Below are 18,847 nucleotides of genomic sequence, written 5' to 3'. Positions count from 1 at the left end.
ACTAAGTAAATGATTCCGTTGATGATTCAGTTTCCTGAAGACTTCCTCTTCCTGACTATCACGCCTCACAGATCAAAGTAAAAACAACTTCGAACTCACGCCTTCAGTCATCCAGGTAAACTTACGGGTATAGAAATAAGAAGCCTGAACCGATTCGTAGCAAATGTAAGGCATCGTCACAAACGATTGTCTCATTTTGATTTCAAACCTATCCTTAACTCCAGAGTACAAAAATGTGACCAAGTAGTTCACGAAAAAGTATGTAAAATTTTCGGCACTGTCTTTTTATTTAAATTTTGTCGGAAAATTGTAATTTACATAGCAAATTTTTTGCAAATGTTACACCTGCCTGTTAAACTATGAACTTGATCCGCCTGTTCCCATGCGATAGTGCGCTAATTCAGTCCAAAAATTTACACAAACATTTCTGCAAATTTACTTGATATTTATATTTCATATTTTTATTTATAGTATTTTAGCTACATACAATCAAATGGCCTACTGACTAAACCAAAGCGTAGTAAAGTACAGTTAATTTGCTAATTTACCATAAAAGTAAAGCGATTACACTAAAACTAGTATATATTAGAATTAATTATATATACTTTATTAACTAAAATTATTTACTACATCCAGTTCGTCATTCGTATATATACATTCACCAATTTCCTATAAGCGCACACGCTTTACTAAGATAACTTACAAGCAACCGTTGCCCCAGCAGCCGCACCATGGTATTTTACCGCCTGTATGCGAACTAATGGAGATCTTACGCCGATGCGAGCGCACGCTGAACGAAGTTGACGACTCGCGTGACGATGCCGAACTATTCGAACCGTGCTCCGAAAATGAAGTACTATCCTGATGCGAGTGGTGGCTATGATGCAGATTATTACTTAGCATCGACGATGTATGCGGGTGATGATGATGATGATGGTGATGATGGCCGGAAGTGCCGCTGACACGTTGTGCATTACTCGCTACGGTGCCATCAGAGTGACGACGAGAACAACGCGAGCGCCCTGTGACCGCTTCGCCAACAGCGACCTCACCGGCATTAGTGCGGGTCGAATCTTGGCTGGATTTACGTTGATGCGCCACCACTATATTACTACAAGTGCTATTCGTGTGGCGATGATGCACGTTGGCGGCGTGCTTTGGCGACGTGTTCGCTGAGAGAGATTGCGGATGTGTGGGATCAGCAGCGCTGTTATTCGGGCTCATTGTATTACTGTTGCTACGACGCCGCACGGAATGTGGTGAGTTGGGAGTGCTGTGACTGGTTTGCTTGAGATTACGCAGCGCCGGATTGAGCAACGCGGACTGTAAATCTGTACAGCTGCCAACATTTGGACGATTCGTTGCGTTCGCTGTATTGGAATTGTTAGTAGTAGCATTGTTTGCGCCACCATCCTGCATACCGCTTAAATTTATTTGTGCTTGAGATCGAACTAAATGCGTGTTGGTCACCGGATCAGGTGATTCTGGCGTACTTGAGTCACCGCATACGATTGAAACACGCCGCGCTTTCCGACGTGCCGCCTCCGCAACGAGCGCCTAAATCAGAAATAAACAAAAAATAGTATATATAATGAAATCTCTATTATCGTAACAAGTACAGCAGAATTACCTCATTCGAAGCATCAGCTGCACTTGTCTCGTTTAAACCCGTTGCACTTGCCACATTTAATTCCGCGTCCAATGAATGTGTCATTGCAGCGCGATATTGCGCACGCTTTGCCGCCGCGTTCGCTACCGCGGCGTACAATTGACTTTTATTGGGCGCAAGACCGAGCGTCATCGGCTTGATAGCCTGTGATCCAGCTGTTTCCTCTGTAGGTGGCTGTGGTATTGCTACTGGCATGGCGCGTGCTACACCTGCGCAGCGTATATTTAATGGTGATGGAAATCCGCGCGCTGGCGGCGTTGGCGGTTGCGCCTGCTTAGCCTGAGCTACACCAGAGACAGGCGGCAAAGGCGGTCTCTGCATATTTGCAACGCTTGTAGGCGGCAACTCAAGGCACGCCTCATTGTTTAACTGATCAAAGCCAATGTAAGTACGCTTATCCGGAAAAGGCACCATAGCGTCGGGTATATGCGGCGATGGGCTGTCTGTATGCTCGCGTTCTAGTGAACGCGTGCAGCGGTTGTTGCCGTTAGCATTGTTGCTGAGGGACGTTTGTGTGGCAGTCGCTGTTTTATTGGCGCTGTTGGCTGCTGTATTGGCGGCAACAGACACTTGATTTGCGCCATCATATTGTAGTGTTAAATTCATTTCTGAGCGGTACGGTTTCTTATTTTTGTCTTCCTGTTCCAGCGGTTTGTTGAGGACGTTGTCATTCTCCCTTCGTTTGTCCAGTTGAATAGCTAAGATATCCTCCGATATGGCTTGAATATCATTGAGAATGGTTTCCAGGTTGACGGACTCCGTCTAATGAAGAATACGGATTAATATTTTCATGTTAGGTTGTTAATATTTCTCTTATCATAAGCGTGTCATAAGATAATCGAATATATACGAGTATATGTATGGAATTAGTAAATAAGTTAGACGTGTTCTTCTTAAACTAAGTGTAAATGTAAGACTTTCAAATAAATATTTGCCACAAACTTGTAAAATGAGATAATAATTATTTTCAATAATAGTATAGATGAAATATGGTTACCAGATTTCGAACAAAATTTCAAAGTGTTCAAATTATAAAATGTTTAGAAAACTCTTCTAGAAGCATCGCATCTTCAAATAACATTTGAAAACAGAGTTACTGAGCAAAATATTATTTTATTTAAAAAATTGAGTTGAAAAAGAAGTGTGCTAAATTTCAAATGAGGGCTAGTTTGGGTATATACAGAGAGATGGACATGGCTAAATCAAGTCAGCTCGTCACATTAATCATCAATTCACCGACCTTTCAATATTTCCAGTGTGCAGCCGTCGCACACTACGCCACGCTGAAAATTTTAAAACGAATGGCAGTCTAACTTGATTCAGGCGATTCACTTTAAATGTCGAGTGACTATGTGTCCAGTCTAAGATCTTAAACCAAGCATAAATTCAAAATTATTTCTTAGCTTTGTACAGAATACAAAAAATCAATGAACCTTGGACCAATTATGATAAAAATTGCAGTTAAGTCTGAAGTAGACTTGCTATATTTTGGAGCAGATTTGAATCCATGGACTCAAAGTTTTACAGAGAGCAATTTAAATTTAAGCTGAGAGACTTAGCTCTACAAATTGAAGAAGGATGTCTACCAGATATCAGGTATAGGTGATAAGGTACTTTAATAAGGCGATTATAACCAAATCTAAAATTTTTTGAGGTTATGAATATAAAAAATCGATGGTACAATATATTATTATATAATATATCAAATCAATGCCAACAAATGGTATTTTATGTATATATAAATGTATATACCTACATATGTAGTTTTCGAATAAAATAAAATGAATTGAACTAAATTATTTTTTGAAACATTTAAACTTTTTTGGAAAATTTTCTACAACTACAATAAGTAAGTTGAAAAAGTAGAAGGTTAAAAATTGGATAAAAGCATAACGAACATTAAAGCCTACACTACTCTAACCACTACATACAACAATCAACACCCAAAGCCGTTTGGAAGGAGTGGCCTAATGCGGCCGCTCACCTGGCTTTGGCTATCCACCAGATTTGCTTTTGACAACGATGTCGGTGTCGACTGTGATAACGGTGAGTGTACTGGCGTTGCAGCTGCACTACTACGATTCGATGTTGTTGGTGTTAGATGTTTATTGGTGTTAATGGCGACCGCCATTAGCGGCTTGGTCACGGCCGGTGCAATTAAAAGATTTTTACAGCGTTTTTGTGCGGTAGCATAAATGGGTTCGCTTAATTTTGTTATTACAGCATTTGGCTGTGCAACGAAAACAGTCGGCAATGTAGCGAGCGATTGCAGCGCTGCCAATTTCGGCGCAGCTTGAAGTGGCGCCTGCAGCCTTTGTGGCGTGTTAATTAATGCCGCGGTCGTAGCGTGCGTATTAAGCGGGAGATCGACACCAATTGTTGCCGCATCCTCACCGCAGGCGGCAGCAGCATCAACACCGGCGGCAATCTCATCAGCATCGTCCACGGTCACTGTAATCGTGATCAACGATGACTGCTGCAGTCCAGTTGGTGACAGCGACTGGACATATTGCTGTTGTGGAAGCCGCTGGTGCTGCTGCTGATGCTGATGCGTGTACTGATGCGGATGCAAATGTTGTTGCTGCGACGCCAACAGCTGTTGTTGTTGGCGTTGCACGCGTCCGCGATGTTGTGGACTTACTTGGGAGGAGCTACCGCGTTGCGGTATTGGTGGTGGCACTGCGTTGTCTGCACCCGCCGCAGTCAATGCCTGTTGCTGATAGGGTGAGGCCAAGCCGTTGTGTACATAAAGGTCGGGCGGTTCACAATTCTGACATATTCCGCTTTCGGCATCCGCAGCTAACGTGGTTGGCGTTGATATTGGTGTAGACTCCGTAGGCATATTGGCGTCACCTGCCAGTGCTTTATTAGCTAAAGTTGTATTGATTTTCAGTCGTGGCTTTAGTGGCGCAAAGAAATGCCTTGGGCTATTAAGAGTTGGTAGTGCATTTGATGGCGTCGTTGTAATTGCAACTGTCTCTACGACAGTCGCGTTCGATTGTTGTGCACTCGGCGCTGATACTGTTAGACCTGCGGAGTTTGCCGTCGACTCATTACATGCCGGCGGCGCCACTATAGTTGGCACAAATGTAGTTAACAGTTGGGAAGGCGCTAGTCTTTGTTGTTGTTGTTGCGTGGCGTTTTGCGTAAGCGTTGTGGCAATTTGCAATGCCGGCGGCGAAGTGCCTATTGTAATCTTTCTATGCGCGAATGGCGATTGCATCTTGTAGTCCCAACCATTGGTGTGACGCATTAGTTTCGAAGTAGGCGAGCTCGTATTGGGCGTATTACCTGAAAAAGCATAAGGCATAGTGTTATTGTCATGCTGTTATGGTGTCAATTTAAATGCTCACACACCTATATTAGAACCCATATGATCTTGCAACACATTCTCGAAATAAGATAGTGGCGGCACATTCGATTGCAGATCATTCAACTGATTGGCCACCTGTTCGATGGGCGTCAACGGTGTCAACGGCCCAACTAAGCTGGGTAATGTCATCTGCGAGCCACCGCCGTCAGATGTATATATGTGCAGCAACTCATTGTGTGGCACATGCGTATGCTGGTCGGCATTACTCATCGTTTCCTCCGACACCACGGACAAATGATCGAATGCCTGATGTAAATTTGGCACACTTTCAGAATTAGCACCCGCAGATTTAACCACAAAATTGACCAGATCTGAGCGCGTTGCTGTCGTTGTGGTGGGCGTATCAGCTTCGAACTCAATAATCGGTTGCTTTGTCGCCAACTGTGGACAGCTGCCGCCAGTGCAGCACTCATCACTGCATTGATCATTGTTGCCTTTGCAGGTATCACAGGAATCTGAATCCTGCGAAGAGAGTGAGATGAAAGAAAAAAGTGTGTATAACAATATTTTTCTATTTATTAATTTTATTTGTGACTCACATCACTGTTACAGCTACTGTCACATATGTGCCCACTACCGCGTCGGCCGCCACTACAAACGCTATGTCGCGCATTGCAACCATGATCATGATCCAACAGCTTCGCCTTGAAGCGTTTATTCAAGCGATCACACTCATCGCGTAACGTCCAAATCTCGCGGCGCAGCTGTTCATTCTCTCTACGCAAACGTTTGATGTCCGATTGCCCTGGAAGTGTGAAAAATGAATGACATTACAATTAATTTAGTTACAAATTAACTAAAAATAAAAGTTTCACTTGTTAATTCGTTAGCGAAATGTACAAATCAGCTAGTATATTAATTTTTATGATGGCCATTAATGCCGTTAATAATATTTTTGACGGCAGTTTTGTGATGCACTGGAAACCCCCAATTTATGTACTTATAAAAATAAATGTCTGCATGTTAAGTAATATATTTATATATGCTTGCGTACTATGTTACTGTATACGTGTATGTGTGAGAATTTAAAATAGATGCCTTCAGTGCCAGCTGCTAAAACAATTGTTTACTTTATGATTGTGCTAATTTAAAGCAATAATTGTAAATGTGTTTTTCGTTCAAAATATAAAAATAATATTTTTTAATATATAATATATAAAATTAACTGTTAATGTGGTGTGTGAATAAAAATGATTGCTTTTTCATTTACTTTTGCATAACGGTATAACGATTTTAGTACGTGTTACACATTATAGAAAATGTTGATATTAATCGTGGTTGCGGCGCATAATAAATAATATGCCACTGATATTGTTTTGGAAAGTCGGCGATTTTTCTAAAGCCAAAGTTTTAAAATTCCTCCAAAACATAATCTCTCTAACAACTAACACTTATTGAAAGAGAGCGCGTCACAGCACACATCTCAGGTCGGAATTCAAAAAGTAATCAAATACGAAATTCATAAACTCTGAAATCAGCAACCCAAATTTGCACATTGAGTTGAACACGAAAGGTTTTCATAATCCGAACATAAGCAAAGTAAGTATTCCAGCGTCTCTCTAATGCCTACTTCCCTGCCTTCCATTGATAATACAAACATTAAGTTCTTGTAAGAAACCGTTTGTATTAGTGAAGGGTCTTCTAACTTCCGTGCAACCGAAGTTTATATTTTTTCTTGTTATACCCTGAACAGCGTATATAAAGTTTGCCACGAAGTTTGTAACACCCAGAAATAAACGTCGTAGATCCTATAAAATATATATATAAATGATCAGCATGATAAGCTGAATCGATTTAGAAAGGCCCGTCTGTCTGTCTGCCTGTCTGTCTGTATATATACGATCTAGTCGCTCACTGTTGGAGATATCGATCTTAAATTTAGCACACGACCGTTCCTCACCAACTAGCTGCTAATTTGTCAGAATGACCGATATCGAACCACTATAGTGTATAGTTAGCACACAAACTGAACAATCGGAATCAAGTGCCTGTATGGAAAACTCTTTTATTTGACGAGATGTCATCACAAAATTTGGGACAGATTATTGTCTAAAGCAAATGGAATATCCGAATAAATTGTCAAGATCGGATCACTATAGCATATGGCTGTCATACAAGCTGAACAATCGGAATCAAGTTTTTCTAATGAATTGTATTTGTGAAGGAAGTGAAGGTTGCACCGAAGTTTAAATTTTTTCAAGTTTTTTAATAAATTTATTTACTCAAAAGCTTCCCTAGCTAGCTAGCCAGTTGTTAGATAGATCAGTGCTTGGATCATTTGAGCTGTTTCTTTGTAATTGACATGCTCTAAGCCTGTTCTTTTGCGAATATAGACTACTTTAAGCGCCATTATCAAGCAAAAACTTTCGACACTATAGAAATTCCTATAGAAGCTTATAAATTAGTTTTGTTACGTATACGCACCGTCATTCAAAGAGAATGCTAATTTTGAAAGTGTTTCTGTACACATTTTAGTACATATAAGCTCTCTAAATGGATTATTGAAACAAATTTTTAGTTTTTGAAAAACAGATTCTATCTAACCGGGATATTTGCATCTAATAAAAATATTAGACTGATAACGAAATGAATAAAATTACATCAATTATCCTTATCAGGGCCAAATCAGACAATTTTTTTTTTTTTTTAATTTTAATTAAACCATTGATTTTTTCTAATAAGGTATGATGCAATATTGCGATATATTGGATCAAAGGATGAATTACTGAAGTCTGCTTTTATCTTAGCACTGCGCTAGATGACATTATACTACAATTCCGTTATTTTTTAAGACTTCAGCGTCCACTACAGGGATGAGGTGATTTTGACAACTCGTAACGGCCATGTTTGTATACAGTTTTGTGTCAAATTTTATCAGTGTGCTCAGTAAGTTTGCCATTTCATCATAACATGTTTTACTTAAGTACAACGCTTAGAAATTGGCTAAAATTATTACGCACATTCACGTTCATCGAAAAATTCACAAATTCACGTTCATTGAAAAATCATCTTCTCAAGACCCCTGGCTTAATGGCTTCGTCAACAAAAAAAATTGTCGCATCCACAAAAATTTACCGCTTAACGCTTCTAGTTTATTTTCTCGAGGGATGCGTTAAGTCAAAGGTTTACGCTCGAAGATCGCCAAGACCATTGGTGGATATATGCAAACGAAACTGGGGTGGACATTTGGCCGACCTTTTGTTCAAATCAAAGATGGCATAATATTATAACCTGCATAACAAAGAAAAAATCCGAACCCATTTTTACCAAATTTGAGTGTTTTGTTTTATTTTAACAACAACTGGTAGACCCTTTATATCGCATATAAGTGTTTTTACTAATATTAAAAGTGAATAATCGACACTTTTATACTTGGCGGTTATGCCTTTGTTAAATCTATGCCAAATGAGATTTTGAAAACAGTCTACGTAATTCAAAGATCAACTCATTTTTTAACACAATAAGAATACTAGATTTCATTGAAACCTCTCATAAAAGAACTACATTTTACCACAGCGACGCATATCGTGAGTTTTAAAAAAGTAAAAGGTTTGCAGTGTTAACTTCGCAACCATAACATAAATTATAATTATTAATTGAATTTTAGTAATATATAATATACAGGGCCATTAACTATAAAAAATAGATAGACAGTAAAAAACTTTGAAATTTAGTTATTTCGAATGTATGAGTACATTTCTTTTCTATCACAATATTTTATTTATTGTTTTTTGTTGTATATCAGCATTCAAAACTTAATCATTTTCATGAAAACCATAACCATTGTTTATTGCATTGTATTAAGTGCTGACACAATATTCTCTAATATTTTTACAACTGACGACAGTTTGACGACCGCCACAGTAAATGCGACATTAATTAGTGCATGACTACAGCGTCCTTAAGCCATACACATACATACTCAAGTTCAGATAAATATGTTTGCAATTAGCTGTATGCACATTAGAACACATACACACACGCAAGCTATACACACATATAATATTATGGTTTATATGACACTAGCAAATACTTAATGTTTTATTAGAATGATTTTCTTCATTACAATCCATTAATTTCAACTGACAGCAACAACAATAACAAACCGACATCGCAACATTACGGCAGATAGTGTTTTGTTTTCAAAATCAATTTTCAAACGAATATCTTTACAAAACAAAATTACTACATTTATGTACAGGCGTAGACACACACACACATACACTTTTTTGTTAATTATGTGAAAAATGCAGCACACAACAACACTAGGCACATAACTATGCGAGCGCTAGGCAAAAAGTCAAAGCAATTTCAAAATTACTACAATTTGTTTGCAAACACAGTCAACTGTCACTACATTGCGTTTATTGAAATACCGTTAAAATTGCTATTATAATTAATATAATATTAGTATGTGTAATATATGTATATGTATATTTAAGAACACAACACACGTGCCGCTTGCGTTAACTTGTTCGTTCGTTCGAACATATTTAAAAAGTCAACGCTGACTGGTTGGACATTTTGCAGATTTGCCCAAAATTTCAGAAAACTCAATAATATCACAAAAATTCATAAGCTTTAATATTTGGCGTTCACTTGTATTTGTATGCACCACAGTCATGCATAAACATATGCGAATATAAATATATATACCATGAGTATTTGTGTAAACCTAGTAGAAATTTCAATTACTAGTTGCAAAAGTCACTAGTTAAGAAGTAATGTGCTTTAACAGAATTTATGCTAGGCCTTGACGAAACTGAAAACTAGATGCGACACTATAGACTTATACTAAGAAATATACATAATTGGCTCGCAAACCTTAAGTAACTTGCCATATAAATGAATTTAATGCTAAAATAACCTTGACACGTTGCTGATTCCGACTGTCATAACCAATGAAAAATCATAAGGCAATTTTGTTTAAAACTTATATGAGAACTATGCTAAGCAAGTCAAGATTACCGAACCTCCAATACAAAATTAATGAAATGAATAAGCCTGATGCGTAAGAAAGAGATGAACGATCGCACATACAGAAAAGCTTCGGTTAGACTTGGCAATTTAGCCTTAAGAAACTCATAGACACTTTAACATAATTATCTGGTAGTGCTTTTAAGTAATTAAGCAGCGATTTAATTTAACGAACTTTTAGCTAGCATTGTGTCTATAAATAATATAGACAGCTTAATGTCAGCAACGCCACTCGCGACAGACTTATTAATAGAATCAACTATATATGAGGGAGTACAGCATTTTGGCATATTACGTCATGAACGAGCGCGTTGATAAGCTTCCATAGTAATTGCTAATAACACCAACGATTTTTTTCATTTTTGACGTCCTCCACATGAAGAAATTCACATGTCGAAATATTTATTTTTATCTTGGTAATTACCTCTTTCCCGTTCTGTATCTCTCACTCTCTCTCTCTCACACACACATTGTTGTTTAGGTGAGTCAGTTTTAACACATCTAAAGAAATCCCTTTTTTAAATTGTATTGAAAGTAAGGCAAATTTTAAAATAAATTCAACATTCCTTAAGTCAAAAACTCTGTGTGGATAAAAAATGCAAACATTTTCTCTTAATCACAAACCTCTCAAGCGTGGAAACAATGCTATCAAGTACGCAGCCTCTCAGCATTATCTATCTCTCTCTTTCTCTTTCTCTCTCTCTCTTTCTCTCTCTCTTTCTCTCTCTCTCATTTGTCTTGGAAAACTGTTAGATTACATATTAATTAATACATATAATTAACTATAAGAACTCAACGAATGTCCTTTATTATCACCGAGTTAAATGAACTCGTTTAATTTTACAGAAAGCAGTGTTTCTTCATACATTACAAACGAACTAGTTGGAAAAGTTAACGAATACATTTTCCTACGTTGAACATACATACATATATATTCAAATATATTTGTGTGTGTGTGTGTGCGATAGTGAGCATTTGTAGACTGGCGAAAATTAAAATTTTTCAAAAACGTCGACGGCAATTATGGCACTGACAATGCGCGAAAGATAAACATAACGAAAATCAGCCTGCGAAACACAGCAAAAAAACTATTTAAATGCCGAGTAAATATGTAGTGTGAGAGAATGTCTCGTTTTCAGGAGCGCAAGAGCTGAAAAACTGCTCTAGCAATAATATTTTTCTTAATGCTGAACATATCGGCGATCTTTAGAGAGTTGAGAGCGTAAATGAACTGGTCAGCCGAGTGCCTTAAATGAGTGGTATCTGTACGAGAGCATTAATCAAAGAGTAAAATTCATTTTATTATTATTTTCGACTGAATCACGGCAGGCAAAGTCGAGGATATATTTGCAAATAAATTAGAGTTGAAAAATAAGATTAATTTTTTATACATCATTCTGTGGTTTGTTTACATTTTTGCGTTTTTTTCACGCTATTTAGCTGTCTTGCGATCTGCCAAAACACGTAATACGATTAATGATTTCACTTCGGGCCTGTTGGTGTGGGTAGATAAAAATGCTTTCACAAATACCGACATAGTCATATATAGGCGTTTATAAGATTGTAAATAAATAAGCTTGTTATTCTCGCTAAAAAATGCGAACGTGCCACTTTAAGAAAATTTTATTTAAGATTTTCTTTTTTGTTTTTTAGTTTTGTATACATTATTTTACAGGTGCGTATGGTTCGATATTCGCACATCTGGCTACTGCTGTCTGAACGGCGAAAGTGTAAAATGTGTTTATCAGCTTGATGCACTAGAGGCGATACCCAGTAGGAAAAAATTGAAACAAACGAATTTCGGCACACCGAAAGTTCAATAAAAATACAGGTCAGTTGTGTATTTAATGATTATATGTATACCAAGCAACATGTTACTACAGAGTATAATAGTTTTTTTTATTTAATAGTTGTTTGTATCATCATATATATATAAGGTTGGAAGGTATCAATGCTTTATAAAAAGTCTTACAGTGATCGGATTTAGTTAAAATATGCGCCGTTTTGTTCGATGATCTGTTTCCATCTAGACGGCAACTTCATAATACCTTCCTCGTAGAAGCCCCCCTCCTTATTTGCGAAGAATTCGGACAGCCACTTTTCACAAGCCTCTTTTGAGTTCAACTTCACACCACCAAGGGCATTCGCCATGGACAGGAACAGGTGGTAATCACTTGGAGCTACGTCCAGGGTATATGGTGGATGCGATAAAACCTCCCATCCGAGCTCCCGTAGCTTCTGACGAGTCATTAACGAAGTGTATGGTCTGGCGTTGTCCTGGTGGAACACTACACCCTTCCTGTTGGCCAATTCTGGATGGTAGAATTAAGCATTTGGCCATATGGGAGCAGCTCATAGTGGATGATTCTCTTCCAATCCCACCAAACACACAGCAAAACCTTCCTGGCCGTCAATCCCGGCTTGGCCACTGTTTGGGACGATTCACCGGCCTTCGACCACGACCGTTTTCGCTTGATATTGTCGTATGTGATCCATTTTTCGTCGCCAGTCACCATCCGTTTCAAGAATGGGACGAGTTCGTTCCGTTTCAGCAGCATATCGCAGGCGTTGATTCGGTCCAGAAGGTTTTTTTGCGTCAAATTATGCGGCACCCAAACATCAAACTTTTTTTTGTATCCAGCCTTCTGCAGATGGTTCAAAATGGTTTGGTGACTAACTCCCATCTCCTGGGCGATGTCACGAGATGCCATATGCCGGTCTAACTCGATGTATGCCATGATTTGATCGGTATTTGTCGTCACAGGTCTTCCGCCGGCTGGCTTATCCATGGTGTCGTTTTCACCGGCTCTGAATCGTCGAAACCATTCCTCCGCGGTTCGAAGTGATAGAGTACCATCCCCCAAAACACCATTAATCTCACGGAACGTTTCTCTAGCGGATTTGCCTTTAACGAAGGAAAACTTTAAAATAGCGCGAATTTCGGCGTTAGTGAACTCCATGTTTACACGTCTATAACTGTTGAACGCAATATCCAAACTAATCATGCATAGCGTTGTTTTGTAGGTTATGTCAAGATCTTTCAAATTATGTATAGTGTTGCCAAATACGAGCTCTGTAGTGCTTTGTACATAGCAAAAAAGCGGAACCTTATATATATATAAATAATGAGGATAAAGAAACGAGTTTAAATCCAAGTGACTGTCTGTTCGTCCGTCCGTGCACGGGTTCTTTGGTAAAAACGTGAGGACGAGTTCGTAGTCAAATTGGGTATATATGATTATTTTGATAATCGCATATAAATTAGCGCAATCGGACAGTAAACACGCCTACTTCCCATGTAACATAACTTTAAATTCATCTGATTTTTTCACTTTCCAGTATACATATCAAGCACTTTTTAACATAACGGGATACAAATTTGCACGAGTATTTCCTTTAAGGTATGCCATCTTAGGTCTAAAAATCTCAAAATTGGACCATTACTATTCAAGCCCCCAGATATGAGAAATGTGAACCCCAGAGCCTATGGCTGAATAGAAATCGGGCGAAGACTTTCCCTATCCCCATATAACTGATTTTCTGGATTTTGAAACGTCCGTAACATATGTTTATATTTATATATTTACAAAATTTATCGAAAAAAAGTTCTCAAGTATACCTGAGCAATGTCAAAAATTAATGCAATCAGCACTTCCATTTATATGCCCCCAATGATTTTAGTATAATTTTTGATGGGATGTAAAATATAATAATAAAACTAAGTATAGATTCAAACACCATCAAAATAAGTTAATACAATACCATATTTGATTGTAATCCATTCACCATTTCGTCGAACAATGCAGTTGCACCCTTTCGCTACATTACTTAATACAAAGTTTTGCCAACACCTTATGGTATTTCCCCAGCATTGATCCTTGCAAGTTGCAAGAGTATGCAATGTTCGGTTACACCCGAACTTAGTCTTTTATTACATGTTTTCATGAAATTTCAATTGATTTCTTTATAATATGGAAAATTATACAAAATACTCGAAATTGGTCCGAAAATATGTAAAAGAAAAAATTTCAGGCCCATCTTTTTTCATTTTAGTTTTGTTAAAATATCAAATATTGCAAATAAAATTTGTTACTCAAAAAGAATAGTTTTCTTCTATTTTATTCAGCATTTCCTGCATGGTTGCTTAATATTAGTTTAAGTATAAACGACAACAACTAGTCCGCCGTTAATAAATTAATTTTGAATGAACACTACAAGATACTCAAAAAACAAGCAGCTGACAGTTTCATCTTCAATGTGAACAGCTGTAAAAAAATAAAAAAAAAAAACATAAAGTACGCAAAACACATTTCAGCGCATGTGGCATCCACATGTTAGTTGTTTAATCGTGTTCTGACAAAAGAGATTTTTACTTTTAAACCTTACTAATGAGTGTAGAAAACATTTCGTTGTGGCTAATTGGTTTTTGTCTAGGAAGTAGGCATAATTTTGTCATATTTACCTCTTTCGACCTCAGCATTTATATTGATGGTACGCAGCCTCAGTTCCTCATTCTCATAGATCATGCCACGTGATGACTTTCGATCCAATCTGTAAGTGTGCGTTGGAATGGTAGAAATTAGTGAATTAAATTTAAATAAAAATTAAAAAAAAAAAAGTTTGTGTATAATATAAATTAATTTTTTTTTAATTCTTAAGTGTGTCATAAAATATGCTAAATTATGCTAAGTACAACAACCAAACACGCTTACGAAGAGTAGCCGTCCCAAACTGTCCGTTGCCGCCACATACGCATAATGTTAGGGTTTCATACCACAAAATCTCTTTTAAATGCAAATTTCTGACGAAGTATTTAACACTTCATTCTCTATACAAAGTGCTTTGAGCTTTTTTTGCAATTCCATAAAGAAAAAAAACTGCCCATAAAAATTACGGTAAATCATACAATTTAAGTCAATTAATTTGCTTTGTGTCATGCTATGAAGCATATCACCATCAATTATATATGCAAACATTGTTTAACTAATTTGTTGTTTATTGTTTGACTCTATCTTCCAGGCAAACGATTTCGATAAATAACTCTTTTCCATAAGAACTAATGAAAGCACTGTTAAAAAATAATTACGTGTTTTTCTTGATTATTATGAAAATATAATTTAATAAATAGCATAATATTAATATGAATATGTACATATACAGCAAATGAGCTGACAAAGTTGTGCTGACTAACAGAGGATTTGGGAATTGAAATCTATTGATTTAATTGTTTGGCATTACTTCCTTGGACTTTTTTTTCATTACTATTTGGTGTTTTATATGTATTTTAATAACTCTCATGATTCTTTAATAGATTCCGATATTTAAATAATAAATATGAAATTTTGGAGACATTATTTTCTTCAAAAGATGTTGCTCACTTGTCGGCAAAGCATATAGCATATAGCTGCCGCACAAACTGAACGATAAAAAGCGTGTCTTTGTATGGAAAACTTTTTTATTTATCGAGATATTTTAACGAAATTTGACATGAATTATTATCTTGGACAACGCTATAATCCTCTATAATCCTCGAAAAACCTTTTAAGCTCCGACCTCTAAAGCATATAGCTGTCATACAAACTGAACGATCGGAATTAAGTGCTTGTATCAAAAACTTTTTCATTTTGACTGCTCAAAGTTTTTGTAAGGAATCGTTTATATTTTTGAAGGGTATTATAGCTTCGGCGCAAACGAAGTCAACGTTTTTTCTCGTTTTTATTTTAAATTGTCGCTCATGTGATTAGTTTTGGTGCTACATATTTTTTCTAACAATTTGTATGCATTAGCGATGCTGCAGTTGTGATTGTTGTCGTCCTAATTATAGTATTTAGTGTTGTTTGCCTTTTATTTTTAAAATAGTCCCATTGACTATTCCGGATGACCATCATCTCCGCACACAAATTTGCTCCACTTTTTGCGTTTCTTTTTATTTTTTATTTTTAGTTATTTTAACGACTTTTTTCTAAATAAAAAACACGCGTTTGTTTTTATTTAATTGCTTTTCTATATGACAAATTAATTCTGCTAAAATCCAGCGTTAAGCTTTTTGGCGTTTGAAAGAAGCTAAAAACCAAAATCAACCGTGCTCCAGCGGATTCTGTAAGTAGACTAAATAAGCCACGTAGTCCGATATTGAAGATTAGTTGATTTTTTTCGGCTTGTTTTTGTTTTGCCAATGTGTTTGTTGTTGTTGTATACCCAATTTTTATTGCTGTCTTCCGCTACTTTTGCTCATGTTTACCACTGTTGTTGTTGTTGTTATTAATATTATTGATGTTATTGTTAATGGTTTTTATTGTTGTTGCTGTTGCTATAATGATTTTCTTTGTTGCTGCCAGCAATTATCATCACCATTTAATTTGCCAACGCTTTAGCGTTAGGTCCGAGGGAGCTGCTGCCTACCTTTGGCAAAAAATACAAATTAAAAAGAAAAAAAGCGCCAACAACAACCAAGGATATATGCATACAAACAACATTTGTGAAATATAAATAAAATAACAACAAAAGAAAACGCTGCGTTGCCAAAGGTATGCGCTGGTGAAAAGAGCAGGAAAATCTGCTCCCCGCGTATATCAAATGGCGACGAACGAAGCGCCGAATGGTCAACACAATCCACTAGCACTTGATTTTGGAGCGGCGCCGACGTGTGTACCTATTTGGCTGGTACATCCACATGTCTGCAAAAGTTTGCTTTGTTGGGCGAGGGGTGAGATTGCTATTGGTGCGTCCAATAGTAAAAGCACCGAAAGCATTCCATTGCGTCCAACTCAATTAATTGCCAACTGCCACTACACAAAATGCCTTAAAGACATAATTTATACGATAGCGTTAAAAAAAATAGACCCAACAATCTCTATTTGCTAAACACAGGGTGTTGAACAAACTTTTTTTGCCCTGTGTTACGAAAATGTTATGCGAAATTACAAATATCGTAATATGAGTTTTCGAAGCTTATGGGTTGCATAAAATATCCACAACAAGAGTAATCTAAAGACTAATTAGCAGATCATACCACTAAATATCGCTCATAGATTAGCGACGGTAACTGCAGACATATAACAACAAAATAGCTATCTAGAGCGGATTTACAGCTGGGAGTTTTTAAGTTTTGAAGATACTTCGAGAGAAACGGATCAACAACAAACTATATTTGACGACTTTAAAGCAGAACGAGTGGATTTCGCATAGCGAGTAAAATGTCACTTGATTTCCTTGTAGTTATAAGAAGGGGACTTTTTATACAACGACTAAATCCATATCATTCGCACGAGCATCCACGTTGCATAGAAATCGTTAAAACAAACGAAAAGCAAGTGCTCTCTCAGAAAAACACTAACCCTTAATGAGTAATAGTAGTGAGTTTTGTCATAGTTGTCGCTGTTACCGAATGGTGCATAACACTTGACGACAACATTTTCTCTTAAGCGAAAGAATTTTGCTTTCGCTGACTATGAAGTGTCATCCGAGTCAATATAGGTACGGACTCTCTATGTTAGTTCTGAAAGTATATGTGATCTTTCGAATAGGAGCCAACTTACGAGGCTTGTACATCATGCTAAGTACTTCTGTATACATAGCACCAACGCTTAAGATTTAAGTTTAATTCTTTTTGTTCGGCTCGGGTTAAAATATTTGACGCATCGACATCTTTTGTTTCGGAGTTTGAAGACAAGTTATAATTAAAACAGGCAAAATACAAAAAATTCCTTACAAGAACTTGATACCGATCTGAACAATTTGTATGGCAGCTATATGCTTTAGTAATCAGATCAGAAAAATTTCTTGGAAGATTGCATCATTGCCTTGTAGAATAAAATACATATTAAATTTCGTGAGGATGCCTCTTCAACTAAACAACTTCCCCAAACAAAGACTTGAATCCGATTTGATGCAGTTTGTGTGGCACCTACATATATGCTATAGTGTTTCTGGGTGATAAAAGAATGTGTGCAAAATGTCAGATCGATATCCCAAACACTGCGTGACTAGTTGGCTTATATACAGACAGACGGATGTGGCTAAATATATATATATATATATTCTATAGGGTCTCCGACTTTTCCTTCTTGGTATGCCCTGTTCAGGATACGAAACCTTGTTTCATATATTTTTTTTCTGAAATTAAACGGTAAATTTACAAATGATGCAACGATGATCATCTAAAAAAAGAAACTACATCTACTTTTTCAGCATAAATCTACCGAAGGATAAGGAAGTTTTTTTTGTTTAAGTTCCAATTACTTAGCATTATATAAAAGGTAGGCCTATGAAAAATAAACTTTTATAAATATTAGCTCACAATAATAATTTCACTCATTTTTGTTCTGCTTTTATACCAAAATCGCTGTGCATAAATTGAGATGTCCGATTTGAATTTCCTTCAAAACCGTAAAAAGGTCCGATTAATTGACAAATTGGCGAGCATTATAAGATTAAAAGCTTTAACACAACAGCTGTGTATTTGATAATGCCCACAAGAATAAAATTTTTTTGAAAAATTGCGACGATTTTAAAGTGAATTAAAAATATTTATTTGCACTTGTACGTAAGCGCACGTGTGTATTCGAATACGAAGAATGCTACGAAGCGTAAAATAAAGCAAATTGTATAATATGCAAACAAACAAATTGATGAAATAAATTTTATTTTAATTTCCAACTCAACACGATTTCGAACGGGCGCTATAAGTTCTTTCGTTTGTAGCTATTTATAAAGCCCTTGAAAAAATTATACACTCTCATACATATTAACCTATTACTTGATACTAAATATTCATATCTAAAATATGTGCCTATATCTATATGTATATTTGTATGAGTATATGCGTG

General features: G+C 36.7%; 1 protein-coding gene across 4 annotated transcripts in view; it reads right to left on the bottom strand.

The window, feature by feature from the left end:
* Positions 1 to 462: 462 nt before the first annotated feature.
* The window catches only part of LOC106616789 (serine-rich adhesin for platelets), a 47,689-nt gene continuing 29,304 nt past the window's right edge, over positions 463 to 18,847 (bottom strand). For 3 of the 4 annotated variants that reach the window (XM_014233670.3, XM_070109912.1, XM_070109906.1), the window contains 6 exons: positions 14,482 to 14,570; positions 5,582 to 5,787; positions 5,027 to 5,504; positions 4,311 to 4,960; positions 1,631 to 2,431; positions 463 to 1,557 (listed from right to left, as the gene is read on the bottom strand). In XM_014233670.3, the coding sequence (XP_014089145.3) occupies positions 700 to 1,557; positions 1,631 to 2,431; positions 4,311 to 4,960; positions 5,027 to 5,504; positions 5,582 to 5,787; positions 14,482 to 14,570 (3,082 nt within the window). In that variant the 3' untranslated portion in view covers positions 463 to 699. Of the gene's footprint in view, positions 1,558 to 1,630; positions 2,432 to 4,310; positions 4,961 to 5,026; positions 5,505 to 5,581; positions 5,788 to 9,496; positions 9,558 to 14,481; positions 14,571 to 18,847 lie in introns of those variants that run through there. The other variant, XM_070109919.1, reaches the window with a different exon arrangement.

The sequence above is a fragment of the Bactrocera oleae genome, chromosome 2 (assembly GCF_042242935.1).
Source record: "Bactrocera oleae isolate idBacOlea1 chromosome 2, idBacOlea1, whole genome shotgun sequence".
Lineage (NCBI taxonomy): Eukaryota > Metazoa > Arthropoda > Insecta > Diptera > Tephritidae > Bactrocera > Bactrocera oleae.
This window is presented reverse-complemented; position numbering and strand designations above follow the sequence as displayed.